The following is an 18,750-nucleotide window of genomic DNA, read 5'->3' as shown; positions in this document are numbered from 1 at the left end:
TGGAAAGACCTGAACCTGACAACCTGAAAGCTGCAATAATAAATATTTTTATGATTGCAATGTATGAGATGATGATGTGAAAGCAATAAGGAGTGGCTTGTTGTGATGAATCTATAGAGGATTATCACATGAATCTGCAGCTCCCCTCAGTTTTATGGAGCTTTATCTCGAGTTTCCAATAATTGATTAGCTCCTTAACCACTCTGGTTTTCTCTCAAGGGTCTCATGTCATTGCTAAGCGACTAGCTGGTGGACATAGCAGAGCATTTAGAAGCTACAGAGACAGATATTTCCACAATAAGTCGGTAGAGACCGAAAACAAAGCTAAAAGAAAGTTGATATTGGACTTACATTTGCAAGTTGACCAAAAACACAACTTAAAATGAATGTTGATCGTCTGCTAGATGTATAAATAAGCAACTGTTTGCTAATAAGTTTGCCATGTCAACTTAAACAGTGATGATATATAAATATTGTTTCCCAATTTGGGTCCGCAGCCCCCAAGTAGTCAAAGATCATCATATAATACAGGTCTAAATATGTGCCGTGAGTTATTTAGACTTAAAAATAAACCAAAAAGAATTTACCACACTGTAGTTGCCATGACTGGATATTTTTACACCTTAGCATTATGTTCATTTAATGGTTTCCCAATTATGTTGATAAGAGACATTATCCAATAACCATTCAGTTTCTTTCAAAACATACTTGCTGCTACAATTTAGATACAATCCAAATTTTTATGAGACCTGGTTGCAAAGAGCACTGTGATGTCTGTACAAATTTTCAGTAAAGAAAGAACATCCAATTATGTCACAAAAAAATTGCTAATGCAACGCAAAACAAATTGAATATTGCTATCAAATCAAAATAGTGGCACAGGTGAACAGTGATGGCTGCACTGCAAATGAATCATCAGGTTGACAATTAGCTTCCTACAGACTTCCTAATCGATGGGTACCTCAGCTTTTTTGAGAGTCTGGAACAACGACAGCCCAGCACAAAGAAAAACATTCTGCATCAAATTTCTCCAATACAAAGTGATTTTTTTAAAGATTTATTGTACCAAAAAATATCCAATACCTTCCACAGCTAAACACCCACCCTGCACTTTAAGAAACCTTTTACTTCCAGAGAAACCTGCGGGCCTCATTTGTATGTTTTGTTGGACCTCGCGAACACAATGGAAAATGGAAGCAAAGGTCAGTGTTAAGTCTCCCCTGGCTTTTGTTCTTTAAAACAACAATATTGTATTGATCTGTCCTGAATGATAAACACAAATGTGTTGGTAAAACACAGTCTCTTTTGACCTTTAGCAATTACTTCTACATGGCTTTAGCAGTACTGTAGATGAAAAAAACAATGTCCAACTCATTTTCTTCTCTTTTTCTCTGTTTGTGTGGAAGCATATCTACAGTGCATCTTTCTCGAGCACAGCTGGCTTACATAACCATAGATTTTAGTTAAATTTCACAGATGCTGCTCTTTACAATGTAATCACAGCAAACATTCTGATTACAAGCTGCCATTGCATTACTACCATAGACTTACATCTGATCCACAAATAACTCTTAGAGAAACAAGCTTTGACTCTGCATTACTGCTTCAAACATATGGAAAAACCTTGTTGTTGACCTTTGATTACTTGCTGATTACCTGCTTCCTCCAAGCTGCCTCAACATCCTCTGTTTTACAAATGTGAGTGCTACTACTGTAATGTCTCTGAGACTGTCCTCTTCCAAAATATCACCACATAGGATGTTTTTACAAGCAGCTTATTAAAACCAATATTTATGTTACTTTTAGGTGGCAACCTCCAGTGGCTGTAGTATTTATAACTATAACACAGCAGGAAGTCAGCAGACATACTATAAAGAGCAAGGAAGTCTGTGTCAGGCAAAAGGTGAGTCTAAAAACTCAGGACTTTCACCCAGCTGGCCACTGGGTCCTGTCTTTGAGTTATTTTAACAACTTAACATAGTATGTCATGACATAGGTTACATTACATTACACTGCATTACGTTAGTAACAGACAGACCTTTTTTTTTAACCCCAAGTCATGATCTTTTTTTCTGAACCTAACAGGTAGTTTGGGTGCAACTCAGGCCCCCAGGAATGCTGCTCAGTGTTGCGCCCAATTTTTCCCAGTGGCCACTATTTCAGTAAAAAAAAAAAAAAAAAAAACCCTCAGCCCAAAAAGCAAACTGTAAAACTGTAGACGGGACACCTTGAAATGCAGACAGGGTCAATTATGCCAAGAGGTGGAAACATATCCTACTAAAATATTGTACTCAAGTAGCCTACATGTACTGATAGGCCTATTTTAAAGACATTTTAGTCAAGTACAAGTCAAAGTGATTGTGTAAAAATGTATTTCGCCAAAATAAAATCAAAAAGTAGGTCAGTTAAAATGAACTCTGGGAACTAATTATGGTAGGTAGGTAACAAAAGAAATCACACTGAATGTCTGTTTTCACACTAGCAGAAAAAGCAACACGAACCAGCACCAACAGGCTAAATTACATTTCTGTAGAGGGCACCCTGCAGCCTGTACTAATCAACCAGTTAAGCATCATTAGAGTTCACTAAAAAAGGAGACAAAACATAGACAAAAATGACCAGCAAAAGCCTAAATTAAAAGTGAGCACCAACAGTGGGTGCAAAAAGCAATATCATGCTTCACAAATTCAATAACCTGACCCTGCTTATATAATCAACAGCAGAGTGAAAGCATCACCGAGCCAGACAACAAAAAGGTGTCTAAACATGACGCTGCGCAGCGGCAAAACAAACGCATGTTACAGCAAGGCAGCACCTGCACAGATGCACCTGGCTACACAGTTGTTGACATTATCATCTGGAGTTGTTGTAGGCCTACTTACCTGTATGAATGTTTCTCTGTGAGCTGTGTGCACCGCGAACTCCTCATTTTCGTCTTTAACGTCTGGTTCGTTCTCAAGGCAAATTCGTCCATTAGCGTCTCTGTCCCACTGTAACCAGTCCACTCAGTGTCTGTGTCCCACTGTGCTCCTCAAAGTTTTCCAACACGTCGAGCTGAATGCAGTCACATCAGGAATTGTTGTCAAAGAGTACAGAAAGTCCTCACACACCTCACGGAAGGTAAAAGTTTCCCAGTGAACGCAAAAGTAACCGCGAGGGGATCCGCGCGAGCACTTTAGCTTGTTAGCGGCTAACACGTCCGCACCTGCGTGACGTAACAACGTATGTTAGGTGTGTTTGATTTTGTCACTGGCGTGCACAGCCAACAGGCTCTGGCTCAGCGGGTGTAACACTTATGTGAGTCATTAATTAAGGTTGATGCGACCTTTTTTAAACTATGCCAAAGTACAGTAATGCTAACCATACAACATGGGGAGGTAAACTTAATTTCACTGCATTGTTGTACTTTTGTAATCTTCACTAAAAGACCCGATGTTCCACTTCCGGTGCCACTGCCGTGCTGCACCCCATCACCCGTTTTCCCTCACAACATATAGCTTCACTTACAGAGTGACAGCAGAGTGCAGACTGTCTCCTCTCTGTTGGTCTGTTGTCCTGCACAGCTGCTGATTTATTGCATTTCTTTTGTTGCATTTTCACACACTTAATTGCTTTTAGGCTACTCAGTAACAGAAGCAAGTTGAAATGTAGCAAAGTGCAAGACTTCTAATAAAAATCACTCAAGTACAAGTGAAATTACAGATTTTTCAAAAAAGTACATGTACACAAAAAATACTTTTTTACAGTAACGTGAGTACCGTAAATGCAATTAGTTACTTCCGCCAATGTTTATGACTCTATTATAATTTTTGATGAATGGTGGTTCTATATTTTTTCTAAAAATAGAGCCAGGAAAAATTTTTAAAAATCAGTGATGTCATTATGATTTTAAGTCTATGAACCGACCTGGGATTGGCTGGCAGGACCAGTGAGAGAAAACACTGCTGCATATATTCAATAGGCCGCACACAGCGGAAGTAAACCCGGAAACTAAGTGGAAACTTTTTGGCATAAGGCGAGCATTTCCAATGCACTGAAGGTCAGGTCATCATCTTAAACACAGGACTCTCTCCTAGGATCTGTTTGTGTCATGTGGGTAACCAAAAGTCAACATTCAGTTATTTTAACAATATAACATAGTACGTATGTCTCATGATGTATGTGTCGTATGTCATGTTACCTTTCATAAGTAGTGACAAATTTATTTATTTTAACCCAAGGAATGATCTTTTTCTAAACCCAACCAAACAGTTTTGTTACCTAAACCCGTCAAAGTATTTTTTGTGTTTAACAACGTTAGCCACCACATGTTTTAAAGTACAACCACTAACAGTCAAACATGACCTATTCTGTCTCGCATGACACTGATAGTGATGCTATTTTGGGAAATGCTTAGAGAATAGGAACAAACGACCTATGAGGTCATAATGATTGGATGACTTGTTGGTAATATTAGATGTATCATGAACTTGGAACTGAAATTATATCATGCTCTATTTTTTTTTTTTTTAAACAACTAATTCAGCCGCATAATTACCAGACAGGGGCCTACTAAGACGCCGGCTTATAGAACCTCAGTTATCTTGTGTTGAGCTTAACTCTGTCTGACAGAGTTGAAGTGTGCTGTGATGACCCATGATTAGACCCTCTTGGCCTTTCCTCTAACCTTAAGAGGGTGTTAGATCACAATCCAGGACTTTTTTGGGTGACTACAGCACTGGTAAGCACAGCCAAGTAAGCCAAACAATTGTAACTGACTATTTTTGTGAGACTGTTGTTAGACTTTGTAAAGAACATTTTTATAAGATTTTATTGTGTTTTTATCTGTGAGAGTACAAGTTTAAAATGTGAAAAACAGCGCTTACTGTGCATAGCATTTTTCTATCTATAACATACACACTCAAACATACACACTATAACATACACACTCAAAGTTCAGTCAGACTGAGACGGCTGAGATGGTGAAAGGCGATGCCCCTCAGGCTAAAACCTCTTGACCTGAGGAACGACTGTAGGGAGGCGATGATAGAGGCCTGATAGGGGCCAGTCACTGGGGCCTAAAGGCAAATCCTGGACATGTCTTTTTTGGCAGCATGCTTTGAACACAGCCTCAAATACACACATACACACACATACACACACATAGGCCGTATCTCTGAGCAGTTGGAGGAAGAATAGGAGGAGGCACTTCAGATTTTTAAAAAAGAGAGGTATATATTCTACATCTCATGCTTGACAGCTATGGAAGAACATCCTGTTGGCGTTAATAAAGCCACAAAATCCAAATTTGACACATTTACTGCTCTGCTTTGGTCTTCTGTCCTATGAACTCTACTAAAATTCACTCTACCAATAGTGTATTATTCTGTTTTATATCAATATATTCATTTGCTAAGATCAGCTATGCCAAGCATTCACATCAGCTGACATTTAGATGTAATTTAATCCTCTGGAAAAAAAAGACAACATACCTAAAGGCTGTTATTTATTGTAGCTGTGAATTTGTATTTTCTGATAATAATGTGCTTTATTTTAATTGGAATAAAAGGCCATTCCATTGATTCTTGAAAGGGGCATTCAGGCCATAACAGCCTTGTGCCTTCTGTTTGTGTGTGTGTGTGTGCGCGTGTGTGTTTGTGTGTGTGTGTGTGTGTGTGTGCGTGTGTGTGTGTGTGTGGTCTCTCTCCACTGCTCTCTGTGTGAGGTCATGCTTCATATTTCCATTTAAGCTTTGATCACATTACTGCTATTCTCACCATATTAATGTTAGTCAATGAATAGATTAAATATTCAATTAAGCCTAATGCGTGTGTGTGAGGCAAGCGTTTGGGTGTCATTCTGTGTGTGTGTGTGTGTGTGTGTGTGTGTGTGTGTTTGTGTGTATGTTGATGTGTAATGATGTGTAAATATATTTATGGCTCAGGGTCACAGTGGTATTAACCTGACCCCAGACTCTCTTTCTCACCCTCTCTCTGGGGAAGCTCAGTGCTGATTGTTCTGTGTTTCAGTCAGCTTTTGTGGGCCTTACAGCAGGTGTGTTTGACAGGATGCTTGTTTAAAAAAAAAAAAAAAAAAAGGCAAGGAAGTTAAGAATGCGTTCCATAACTTTTAGGATGTCATTTGACCTACTTAAAAAAAAAAAAAACAACTTATCTCGATACAATCATGTTGCACAGGACTGGTGGACTTTTTTTTTTAAGAAAGTGAGATAAGCTTTCCTATGAATCCCTTGACTCAGCTCCACTACACACTGCTGCTCACTTACGTGATGCTTTTACCAAGCGGGGAAGGTATTCAGTTAAATGTCCCATCAGTCAGGCATATGCCAAAGGCCTACATCTTATTCAAGTTTTAAACCTCTAATTGGTAACGTTTAAAAGGCGTTTAAGAGTGCCCTTTCTTCTCCCTTTTCTCATTTCCCATTTAATGTGTTGTGTCAAAGTCTATTACCTCAGTTGGACGTTTCTGTCCCTTAAGTTGAAAAAAAACGGGGGAAAGGGAGGGGGTGAGAGAGGGAGGCAGAGAGTGAGAAAAAGGGAGAGAGAGAGAGTGAGGTAGAGGGGGGGGGTGAAAAAAAAAGAAGCCATCAGCTGAGGTTTGCCAGGTCGATAAAGCTTTTAGATTTGGAGATGTTTTCAGGGGGAGCCCATTTCCTGCGGCTAAGAGTTGTTAATGGAGCTTAAGGAATTATCTTATGACTCTCGGTTTGAGAGCAGTTTATTTCAGCCCGGACCCCTGCTCCTGCTCCTGCTCCTGCTCCTGCGCCGGAGTGGCTGAATATGCTGCTGTCAAACCCGCTTAATGAAAAGTAACGCGTCGCTGATTACAGTTTTATTTGGTCTCTATGTAAAAAGCCCCTGTTAATTTACCATCTCGCTCCCTCTGTGTGTTCGTATTTGCCACGGCTGAATGATTTAGTTATAGCTCGCTTCTCTCTCTCTCTTTCTCTCTCTGCCTCTACACACTCTCTCCCTGGATCTGCCTCCCCCTTCTCTCTCTCCTCTGTCTTACTTCGTGTCTCTTTCTCTCTAATACAAAGCCACTTTGGTTCGGAGCTCTAATAAAATCTGTCTTCGTGCTAAATTAATTAAAATGTCGAGGCTATATTGTTTTATCTGTGGGGCCTTTAACTCTGGCCTAATTTTTCTATCGGTGGCTTTGAAAAATTAAACGCACAGTTTTGCATGTAGGCTCATAAACATGCCTAGATTAAGGAATATGATAATAAAAATATCCCTCTGTAGAAATAAGAAGCTATTAACTCCGCGTGCACCTGTCAGATATCCATTGCCTGCTCCAATTTATTTCGCGGTCAACTTTGCTTTAAGCTGCAGGCAAGGTTTTCCGAGGTAAAGCAAATAAAAACACACGTCCTGACTCCGATTTATAGAAAATCCCTTTTGTCCACTATTGCACTTTCTACCATGAGGGGGGCGATCTCAGTCGTTTGTGCTTTTCCCATTAAAATTCATCACCGAAGCTGCCCCCCCCCTTTCTCCCCCCTCTCTCGCAGGACAGACAGAGTCCCCCGAGAGCTCCACTTTCGCCATTACTGTCAAGTACCCTTGACTCCTTTCTTTTTGCCCTTTTATCTACAACAACTAATTCGAGTTCCTTTGCCCTTTTCACTTTTAGACGACGTGAGTGCCTCCCCTCCTAAAGCCCTTTCACTTTTCCAGAGGAGGGAATCAGCATCCAAGCTGTTTTTTTCTGCAATTGGGGCCCCGCGTCTCGAGGAAATTGAGGGGTTAGTGTCAAAACGAAAACTCTTCACTTCAAATTATTTCGCAGGGGCCCTCTCGTTTTTGAACCTATTAATGGACGTATGGCGAATAACTTACCCTTTTGACAGCTGCATCATGGACGCTGTTGAGATGTTTCGATAATATTATCAGAGAGCGGAGAGGGGAAATCAATAGGCTGACATGAAATATGACTGCGAACATCCCAATTACAGCCTGTTTAGAGGGAATTAATGAGGCAGATCTTAGATACTGATATTGTTCTGTCTTGAGGGTTGAGCTGCCTCATTTTCTCGCTGTCACTAAATGAGAGTGGATGTTTTTTTTCCTGAAAAATAACACATGGTGGGAGATGTTCGATTGCGCCTGTTTTAATGGGTTAAGAATGAATTGAAATGATAAAGCTGCTTTATTTATCAGAAGTTTGCATTAAAAAAGGTCCTCTCCGCACAGCCGTGCAGCAGACCCCATGTGTTGTATAGCTATACAGGAGTGGACGGAGTTTTACATGAAAATAAATAACATGCAAAATCAGCCCCCTGTGTGTCAGCACCATGGACAGCGACTCAACCCAACATCAGAAACCGACTGCTTTTATTTTCAGTGAACAAAGTTTAGACGCTCTCATCCACTTCCTACGAGAGCTGTGCATTTGTGAGACTTTTTTTTAAATAGTGATACCCAACTGCTGAGACCTAAATAATATTCAATTACATTTGCATGCGCATAGTAAAGAAACAATAAAAATAAAAATCATGTAAACCTCAGGCCTATTTTTTTTTCTCCAAGATGTAAACTTTAAGTTATACATTTCTGTGCGTGCGTAAAAATCATATAAGCCAAACCGATCCGGATATTTCACTTGTGAAACGCCAATGTAACAGCATAGCTATCATTTTTTTAATTAAAAAAACGAATAAAACAGAATGAGGGCATCATGGAGACAAAATAGGCTTTCCACCCGACTTTAAGTCAGTCACAAAGAGTTTCTCTCTTTTTGCAATAAAATTTGGTTTTGTTAGGAGCAGAAAAGTTTGTTGATACTTTTTGGGAAACTCGTGGCACTGTCTTTGGAGGAGTCTTGGTGCTGCTGCAAGGCCGCCGCGCTCCTCTCAGCCTCCAGAATGGCGCCTTTGGTGTTCGTGGTCCAAGAGACGGTGGTGTTGGTCAGAGCCTGGCTCAAAGTGCTGTGCCTGAACAAGGGGTCGTGGAAAACCCCGTCCACCCAGTTTCTCAGGGTCGTGACCGGCGAGTCCTGCCTGTTGTCCAGGCCGGTCACGGGTGAGGTAGCGGCGGGGGACGGGGTGAGAGAGGGGGGCGGCGGCTGGCACCTCAGCATACAGGACGGGTACTCAGTCTGGTTCAGGGACGTCGCAGTTTGGGCCAAAGACCAGATGCGAGGTTTGCCGTCTAATATCTGGTGCCCCTGCTGCTGCTGCTGGTTATAACACGCTTTTGGCTGCTGTCTGCTGTCCGGCTGGAAATCCTCCGGGTTCGTTTTGAGACAACTTTTGCTCAAGTCCTGCTCCCCTCCCAGAGAAACAGGGATGGAGATTTTCAGAGACGAGTCCTTGATGAGGTGCTCGGCGGGGCAGTCGCCCGTCGTTGTCATGTGTGTGTTCATGTGGTACCGATGCTTCAGCTCACACTCCGAGCTCTCAGACTCCAGTGTGTCGAAATCGTCCAAGTCGCTTAACTGGAGGTCCTTATCAGGCCGACTTCTGGTCTCTGAGAGAAAGAAAGTAGAGAGGAGACGGCAGACATGTCACTGAAAGATGATGTGTCATGCGAGGTGGCCTCAGATCTGATGATGGCATCCTGAATAACCACTCTAAAATCAAGTATTGAAGATCACCCACACTTGTAAAAATGCAGCTAATTGACTTAATTAAGGAATATTGTTTACATCTTCATTATGCTAAATAAATATCTAATCGGTTTTTATCATAAATCGAGTCTCAGCCGACATGATGTTTATAGTTCAGGTAGTCTAATGTATTGATTTACTTTTTTGACATAGTCCTATAAAAAATATCATGTCAAAATCAGCTTTTAAAAGTTAAAGTTGGAAAAACAGCATTTTAAAAAAACACTTTGACTGCCTGAGGCCTGTCTAATGGAATTCTGTTGCTTAAGCTTGTTATAGTGATCAGAGTGAAACTGCATGCCTGTACACAAAACTGTTGCTGCTCTTTCATTTTTAAAATGACAAAAAATACATAGGTTTAAGAATAGTGCAAATTACAAAAATAAAATGTTTCACTGTACATATTACAAGGCCCCTTTGCCCTTTGTTTCTTATTATCAGTATGATGCACTTTTTAAAAACAATAACAATATCATACTTAAATTGTTAAAATTAAGTATTAAACATAACATAAGATGTAAGACTGATAGGGTTGCCTTACAGTGATTATTAAAATGAATCCTTTTTTTCCTGATTGACATTTTTGAAGGAAAGAAAACACGTGATAACATCACCCCAAGTTTATCATTTGTTGGATGAAAAAGAAAATAGAGCAGATTCAAGTTTTAATATGGTAAAAGTGGACTCTATACATTATGATCATGATTAATTATTGTGCCTGCAGTGCAAACCACTGTAATTATTTTTGACAAATCCCAATCCCTCCAAATGAGTTAAGGTAAGAAACAGCTGAACAAAACTTTTCTATTCTTGTGATACTTATCCCAAGACAATACATTTTTAAGAGAAGATGCCATGAAAACAGTTTTCTAACATGCTTTTGAGACAGAAGCGACCTGCAATATCCTGCAAAACAACTCAGCATAGAGCTTTATAGTTTATCTTTCTTTCAGCAGAGGAACAACGCATAGTAACACTAACCATCCTCGTTGTTCTCGCTCTTTATCTGCTCCTCCTGAGACCCATCTTCATCCTCATCATATCTCTTCTCCTCTGAGCCCTTGTTTCTGGGCGGCCATGTCATCTTGTTCTCCTTCTTGAGCCTCCTCCTGGCATTGGCAAACCAGGTGGAGACCTGCGTCAGGGTCATTTTGGTGATGATGGCCAGCATGATCTTCTCCCCTTTGGTCGGGTACGGGTTCTTCCTGTGCTCCTGCAGCCAGGCCTTCAGCGTGCTGGTCGTCTCGCGCGTGGCGTTCTTCCGCCTTGTTCCCCCATCCATGGAACCATATCTGTTAATGAGAAGGGCACAAGCACAATGGTAATGAGAGGGTAAATAGAATATGTGATGCTTGTTGCATTACATTTTCTAATGTGTTGCCCTGGCAGTTTTGTTTCTAGAAAGCATGACAGCGCCATCTGCTTCTTGGAATATTGAAATTATGCATAATGTGCTTTATAAGCCTGACAGTCCCACTCATAAACCCATGTGCCCCTATAACTGTGTTAAGGTCTGATCATTTAAAGGAGACATCATAAACACATGTCACATAAGAGACAGCATTTAGAAAGTACAGGGAGGGGCGGGTAAGGAGTAATCGACTCCCTTAAAATGCACCATACAGTCAAATGAACATTGTCAACATAGTTTTATAAAATTTTACACAAGCATTGGAGGACCATGTGCAGTACAGAGATCAGATAAATTCCTTGACACCCCCCTAATATTCCTTTGCAGCACCTAAACTGATGTTAAATAGATGATATTGTAATATGATGATACTAACATAAAACATGCAAATTATTCAACCACATAAAAATGTTTGGACTATGCATATGTATTTTCCATTATCAATGCATTACCTATTAAAACCACCCTTAGTGTGTGACACGACTCCTTTCCTACACACAAATATCCACCATAGACCTCAATTTAAAATGCACAGTGTTGATTTTCAGTCAGCAGTGAGCTGTAAAAGTCCTCTCAGGGGAGGCTTTTATGAGGCCTTTATTGCTCCGTATAGCTAAGCGCAGGTCAAGCACTGCTGAGGGAATCAAGAGAAGAGGAGCGCTGCACCTTTCCATACCCGCTGATGTTTCCCTCACAGATAAAATAGACTGTAAAATTGCTTTATTGAGTGTAATGATGAGCCCTCAGGTAAAAGGCGGGACACAGACAGAGTGGTACTGCTGTAGGCCTGCTTGTTTTCTCAGAGTGCCACTAATTCCGTTTTGACTTTTAGGCCTTTCTGCTGTTTTTGCTCTTGTGCATTCCTGCTGACAGCTTTTGCACTTCATTCTTAATTTAGAGTGATTGGTAAAAGACTCTTGTGAACTCTTATTTTGCCATAGAGCAAATCAATATGACACTTTGCCAGCCAGTTAACACACAACACTATATTTTTTGCATGCCTGTTAGTGCTGGCTTCTTTAAAGCTGCTGGCTCTGTTCAAAAATCATGCTGATCACAAGTATCATTCACAAGCTACATTTTCACCAGATCACAGACTTAATTTGGATGTCATGTAATTATTGGAAAGACCTTTCAATATGGCAGGCGTGCTCTTCACAATGCTGCAGAGGCCTTCATGTCTTTTCTGAAAGGGGCACGAGTCTTTAGAGGCACATCACCCCATCAGGAAAGAAATGTGTCATGAGATGAAGGTGATGACCCAGTGTTGGTAGACGTGATGAGAATGGCCTTGACCTCTCGGGGATGATTGATTTAACGCTGGGAAAACACTAGTGCACAATACTATGAGAGTTTGCCTAAATTTTGATCACATCCCATTTTAGTTGCTTAAAGCTGTTTGAACCCGCGTGACAGTGGACTTACACAGCGCAACTAAAAGTTCTGACTGGACACATCACTTTTCCATCTTGCACCACATGTTATTAGATCACATGCATGTATTCCATTAACAGGTCCGAAGTTTGCATTGATAATCAAGCTTGTTACATTTCAAACAATCAACAGAAGTCACATAATCATAGAAACAACATACCTGTCATACTGATACTGTCCCAGGGTAGGATCATAAGGATAGTAGGCTGTTGCCTGGGTGATTCCCGCATGCGCAGAAGCTGTGGCATCTTTAGTATCGAATGTGCCCTGCAATCATACACAAAAACAAGAGTTTAAAAGAGCGACACAAATCTCAAATCAATTATGGTGCATTAAATTACTCACCTGATGCTGAAAAACAAATACATTTATATCGGTTGTTTTTATAAGCTGCTTGATTATGTACTTCATTTGGGCTATTGAAGAGTGTTATGATTCATTAAATGTTGAAATATACTGCAAAGTGAAACGCAGAAAAACTATATGAACTATACAACAATGATACATTATTTGTTGGATGCAAAACTCTGTAAACTAGGACTTTCAAAATAAGTTTTTAAAATTAAACATTCAGAAAAACATTAAAAAGCAGAACATTTATTGGTTTGTTCTCTGCAGAGATCTGAGCAAATACATTTTAAGGTAGGTTCCAGGAGGGTGTCAAGCAAAATAAGGACTATTTATTATAGAACAAATCATCACTTACAAAAGCATGTAACTACTATGAGTATTCCTCTTACAACAATTCTACAAAAAAAAGGCAACTTGAACAAACAACACCCTTGAACATTATAGGTCCACAAGGTCTGTTATGAAAACATATGAGAATTCATTTTAAATAATTTATTTATTCATTTTTATTTATTTATTTTTTTTAAAATACAGAATCTTCAAAGGTAGCCTGCTTGTAAAATAAACTCGTTTACAGCGCAAAGCTTGTCTCAGTATTAATGGAATACCTGAACTTGTTTCTGCCTTGTTCCATAAATATGACAGCCTCACTGAAAACTCGGAAATGATAAAAGGGAGAATATCTAACCTTCCTGAGAAGTATTTTTCAATTACTAAACTAAACTCGGTTTGAATGATGACATGGAGAGAAATCACGTAGAGCAAAAGGCAGGTATTTCGTGCTGTAGAGCATAACAAAATAGGTGCGCCTGGCTCAAGGCTCTGCACCCTGCAGCTCCATTAATCAATGCCATGAGGGATCAGATGAAGGAGCTTACCAGCGAGTAGAAAGCCGAGGCGTCCGTGCCGTATGTAACGTAATTCCCATAGCCTTGACTGCCGGTGTAGGGACTCCCGTACACGCCCAGCGCGGCGGCTGAGCTCAGTTCATGCCTCGCGGTGGCCAGCAGCCGGCTCTCGTACACGGGACAGTAGACTGGGGTCTGCCCGGACGCCGCTACTCCGGAGTCGGCTATGGATCTGCCGGTGGACTCGCAGCAAGTGGTCAGAGAGTTGGTTGTCATCAGGAACTGGGGGGGAGACAGAGAGGGAATTTATCTTTCAAAAAAAGTTATTTGCTTCATTTGATTCTGAGTATAAACAAAATATAATGTTTATAATGAGCACTCTGATCTCAAAGTTAGTTTGTAACTTTTATCTTTTAACATATGAAATAAAATCGACTCAGTGAAATAAACACGATTTTAGCTGTTTCCAGTTCTGTTTTTGATTGCATTACTAAGCATGATTTTTAAGTTTTTGGCAAATAAAAAAAAAATAATTTAAAAAAAGTGCTTCCTCGGAAAACCCTAAGTGCACTCGCCTCTATTTGCACTTTTCCCCTTTGAATTTCAATGTATAAAAACCAAAACACAACACATGACTTGCAAAAACTGGTATTTGATGACGATCTATTATTGTGGTAATGTGCGCGTAAAACGTGTCCAAAACGAGCCGTCTGTTAGCTTTGATCCAAACGTAACACGCGTTACAACCAGCTACATGTTTTCCCAACAACGCACAGTAATAACCCAAAGTAATGCCCAAATGATTTTTTATGGCTCAAAGCCAAAACAAAACAGCAGCTGGGTTACGGCGCAAAACACACACAGCGTGTGCAGAACAAGTTGGCATGTGTGTTCCAGCGCAGATAAACATATGGTTGACATTACAGAGCTGCTATTATCTCGCAGAAATCAGTGAACGGGAGGTCGGCAGTCTCGCTGGTTTTTGATTTCCCTCTTCTTACCTCTTTTTTTTCTATCGCTGCAGGAACACAGGTATCACTGGCTGTAACGCAATACCTTTCCGATACGCGAAAGCTCTGTGACAGCTTCCCTGATTCCTGGCCAAAATGCGTAAAAGGATCACGCTTAAATCGATGAGATAATCAATCCCTGCAATATCGAAAGCCAAACACCCGATCGACTGAACAAAGGTAGTCAGGTGAACTTACTTGTGGAGCAGACGAGTAGGGATATCCAAATTGTGGATATGACATGGTAGAGAGGTCCCCCAATATCCAGAAATAAAGCGAGACTGAAGGTCTCCACTCTAACGCAGGCTGCAGCTCTGTTTGACTGTACCAATTGATTGGTAAGCACAGGCTCCTAGGATGCTTATAGGGCGAAGCAGAGTAGCATGTTTAATTTGTGGAAAATGCCCCCCACTCAAACGCCTTTCAATGAAAAAAAAAATCCTATAGGTCTCCCTTTTTCAAAGTATACCAGTAATAAATGAATGAATGAATTTGTCTTTCTTTGCCTGGAATAATCACTTTGTTGTCAGATACATATTTTTGCCTTATAAAAAAGTAGTATAAAAGACGTCAGCAGCAGAGGCAGGTTGTTTTAAACAGCGGTGACTCTGACGTCAGAAGTTTCCCACTCTAAAAATGACCAGACTGTAACTTTAATATGCATTTTCTTTCTCAGGATGACGACCAAAAAAAAAGAAAAGAAAGAACAATCCAACAAGATTGAGAGAGGGATCAGGGGAGGGAGGAGATTTTTTTCTTTTTAAAAGACATGTCCAGGAGATTAATTCGCAGTCCCCAATCAATCAATTAAGCCAATCAGTGTCTTGAATATGCAAACGTATGTATCAGTTTAAATGCATTAGGCCTAATTAAGCACATTCTTATCATTCCTCCGCACTGATGCTAATCGCATGGGGAACTAATTGATTTTAAATTCATTAGTAAAGAATTTTTTTCTTATTTAGTGAAAAGATAAAGACAAATTGAAGACAAACCGCAGTCACTATAATGAGCAAATGGATCCAAAAGAGTAAATGCATTTAAAATATAAACAATCACATTTCTTTTTTATATAATAACCAACTTTTAATAGCTCGTATCTTGGTTTCATATTTCACATGGAGCGATGAGTCCCTTTATTACCCCAACACGTCTCCAAAAAAGTGTTTAACGGGATGTAGTTTGAATGAAAGTTTGTGTAAATCCCCGTGAGACATTTTTCAATTGTTATAAAACTTTATCTATCTATCTATCTATCTATCTATCTACCTATCTATCTTTCTTTCTTTCTGTCTTTCCTTTGGTAAAATCGGAAGTTAACCCAAAAAAGCCTCAAACTTCCTCGCCATAGCGCGCCGGTGCCGGTGCGCGCAGCCTTGCTTGGAGAATCCCGGGTTGAGACATGTGGATAGCCCCGGGGGTCACTCCTCAAATTAATGATGATGTACTCCCTCCCCCTCCTCCTCCTCCTCCTCCTCCTCCCTCTCTCCTCTCCAGCTGGATCTCTGCCTGCCGGTGACAGGTCGATTGAGAGTGATTGATGACTATCTAGGGGACCGGGGCCAACATAATAATATGATACCGGCTCCTTTGCAATAATTGCTCGCTTTCATTTACAGATGAAAGAAGTAATAAACAGCCACAAAGACGGAGAGGCTTCGGTTTGGTAACTTTTGTCTTGCCTTTTTTTTTTCTTTTGCATCTCCTCCTGTTGTATTTTGGGGATGTGGGAGGGCTGTAGCCTATGAGATGTCTGTCCTCTCATTCATTTTGACAAATTGAATTATAGGGGGTTAGTACCTCCAAGCAAATGGCCGCATTAACGCTGCGAGCAGGGGGGGTCATAAGGGATCAGCCAGCGCTTTTTAATTTGCATTAACTCTAATGCCACCTTAACATTAACAACCCGTCTGAGGCGCTCAACCATACACTCACTCACACCTCGCGACACACACACACACACACACAGAGAGAGAGAGAGAGAGAGAGAGAGAGAGAGAGCGCTCCATTTTGTCTTATTAATTTGGACTTTTTCTTTTTTGAATTCATTGGGGTTAATGTGACACGTAGTGCATTAAGGCAGGGCGGAACCCAATTTATCTTCAACATCACACCCAGTGGACGGAGGACAAAGTGTTGACACGTTGATTTTGGGGGTGGTGGGAGCGCACCTGACACACACACACACACACACACACACACAGAGAGAGAGAGGGAGAGAGAGAGAGTCACTGAACTGGCATGTATTCTTCCAGTCAGGGCCACACAGTTCTTTATGGCCCTCTGCATGGACCTCCACTCTTCTGCATGTACAGAATCAGACTGGAAACACTGTAAAAAATCTGATAGACACTCCACTAAACTATACTGCCCACTTGCCCTCCCTCCTCCCCTCGGTGTATACCTTTTCATTATCCAGTGCGTTACCCAGTGTTATCGGGCGCCTGTAATAAAATATTTAGGCGCACTAGTATATGCTTTTAGACGGAAAATGAAGGCGACGGCAGGAGTTCATGCTTGTTTAGCGTTTAAAGATTAAAACAGAATCTTCTTTTTTTTCTTGGGCAGATGTGGCGAAGCATGGATGCTCTGCTGTTTAAAGTGGAGCAAGTGGGGAATAAGATGCTATTCCAGTTGAGGCCAAAGGGACTATGACCTGATTTTCTTTTTTTTCTTCTCCTTTTTTAAATTAAAAAAAGTCACAAGCAGCAAATTATTATAAAATAATTATTATCATTAACAGTTATTAGTTATCTAGATTAGTGGGGGATTTTTTACTGTATAGATTAGAACAGGTAGCCCTGTTCAGCGGTGATCCAGTGTAGCAGCATCCCTCATATTGATGAGTGGCATAAATCAACTGCTTCACTTAAATTAGGCAAACTAATGGGGCAATTACAACTGTACCACAATATGGACCTTTTTTTGTATGTGCAAGTCTGTAACATTCTTAAGGTTTCATGCTTTTTAGTTCAGTTTAGTTTTATATAAAAGTTTCAGTTGTTGCCTTATGGCATCAAACTGTAGTAATCTGAATAATAACTGTGTTGCACTTTGAAGTAAGACTGCTAATTTGCATCTCCTTTCCAACTAAACTCATATTAAAAAGTTCCCCAGAAACGTTGTAATCATGAAGGTGTCACTTTCCTGATAATCTGTCTTTGATTAATGAGCCACAAGGAGGGGAGTGCCGGAGTGTGCTTGTGTGTGTGTGTGTGTGTGTGTGTGTGTGTGTGTGAGGCAGTTTACAATACAGAGAGAGAGAGATTGTAAGAGAGAGGTGAAGTGAGGAGAGTTAAACACCTCCTTTTCACCACACTTTAGTCAGCTGAGTTTAAAGTGAGACAGGCTACAAAACAAAGGTGACCTGTGTCAATGAAGCCAAATCTTTCATGACAGTGATGTTAAATGTTGTTTTTTTTGTGTTTCATGTTGAACAACTGTCTTTATTGGGCTTCTTCAAAAAATTACACAACTTGAACAACAATGGCTGTATGCATTATGGCACACAGCATAGTTAAAGGCACTTACTGTACACCTGAGGTTGTCTGAAGTAATCCTGCCATCAAACACAATGCAGTCACTTAGGTTTAAATAAATCACACGGGCTATGTTGAGCTATGTTTTAATTTGAGACTGTATAGTGAGTAAGTAGTCTGCCCATCTCTTCAACAACATAATCTGAATCTACATGGAAAAATACCTTCCTATCAATTGAGTTCAACCCCTTTTTTTAATGTCTCATCTGTTCATCTTACTCCTATACTACATTGTTTGTGAACATAAGCCAATTATGAATCAACCACGGTCAATGATTTAAGGATGCTGACAGCACCCAGCATTTCAGACATTACATCACAATTATAATCTTGATACTTCAACATAGGTGTAGATTTCAGGGGGACTCACGAATATTTATAATATGTGCATTTGTCCCCCTCAATAAAAACATTAAAGTAGCAGAAGACTTTATTTTGACAAAATTTGAGATGCTTACACCGTTAATTAATGCAGAAATGGCACAAAGTGGTGCATTAAAAAATTCACCAGAATGAAGGAATTTAAGCGTTTTTGATACTCAAAATTT

At 40.3% G+C, this 18,750-nt stretch overlaps 1 protein-coding gene across 1 annotated transcript; it reads right to left on the bottom strand.

Annotated features, from left to right (window-relative positions):
* Positions 1-8,760: 8,760 nt before the first annotated feature.
* On the bottom strand, positions 8,761-14,906 carry irx4a (iroquois homeobox 4a). The gene is made up of 5 exons (XM_042490795.1): positions 14,862-14,906; positions 13,684-13,935; positions 12,615-12,721; positions 10,591-10,901; positions 8,761-9,470 (listed from the first exon to the last, which is right to left on the bottom strand). The coding sequence occupies exons 1-5, from the start codon at positions 14,904-14,906 to the stop codon at positions 8,761-8,763; spliced, it is 1,425 nt and encodes a 474-aa protein (XP_042346729.1).
* Between the last annotated feature and the right edge of the window lie 3,844 nt (positions 14,907-18,750).

Source organism: Plectropomus leopardus, chromosome 7 (genome assembly GCF_008729295.1).
Source record: "Plectropomus leopardus isolate mb chromosome 7, YSFRI_Pleo_2.0, whole genome shotgun sequence".
In the NCBI taxonomy this organism is placed as follows: Eukaryota; Metazoa; Chordata; class Actinopteri; order Perciformes; family Serranidae; genus Plectropomus; species Plectropomus leopardus.
The sequence above is the reverse complement of the archived record's forward strand: the minus strand, read 5'-3'. Positions and strand labels throughout refer to the sequence as shown.

What these genes read in the sequence shown, in the direction of transcription:
- irx4a (XM_042490795.1), bottom strand. Translation starts at nt 14,906, where the DNA reads ATGTCATATCCACAATTTGGATATCCCTACTCGTCTGCTCCACAA. An exon ending in CCTCGGCTTTCTACTCGCTG is followed by an intron (nt 12,722 to 13,683) that starts GTAAGCTCCTTC and finishes GTATGATTGCAG; the next exon opens with GGCACATTCGATACTAAAGA. An exon ending in GAGCGAGAACAACGAGGATG is followed by an intron (nt 9,471 to 10,590) that starts GTTAGTGTTACT and finishes TCTTTCTCTCAG; the next exon opens with AGACCAGAAGTCGGCCTGAT.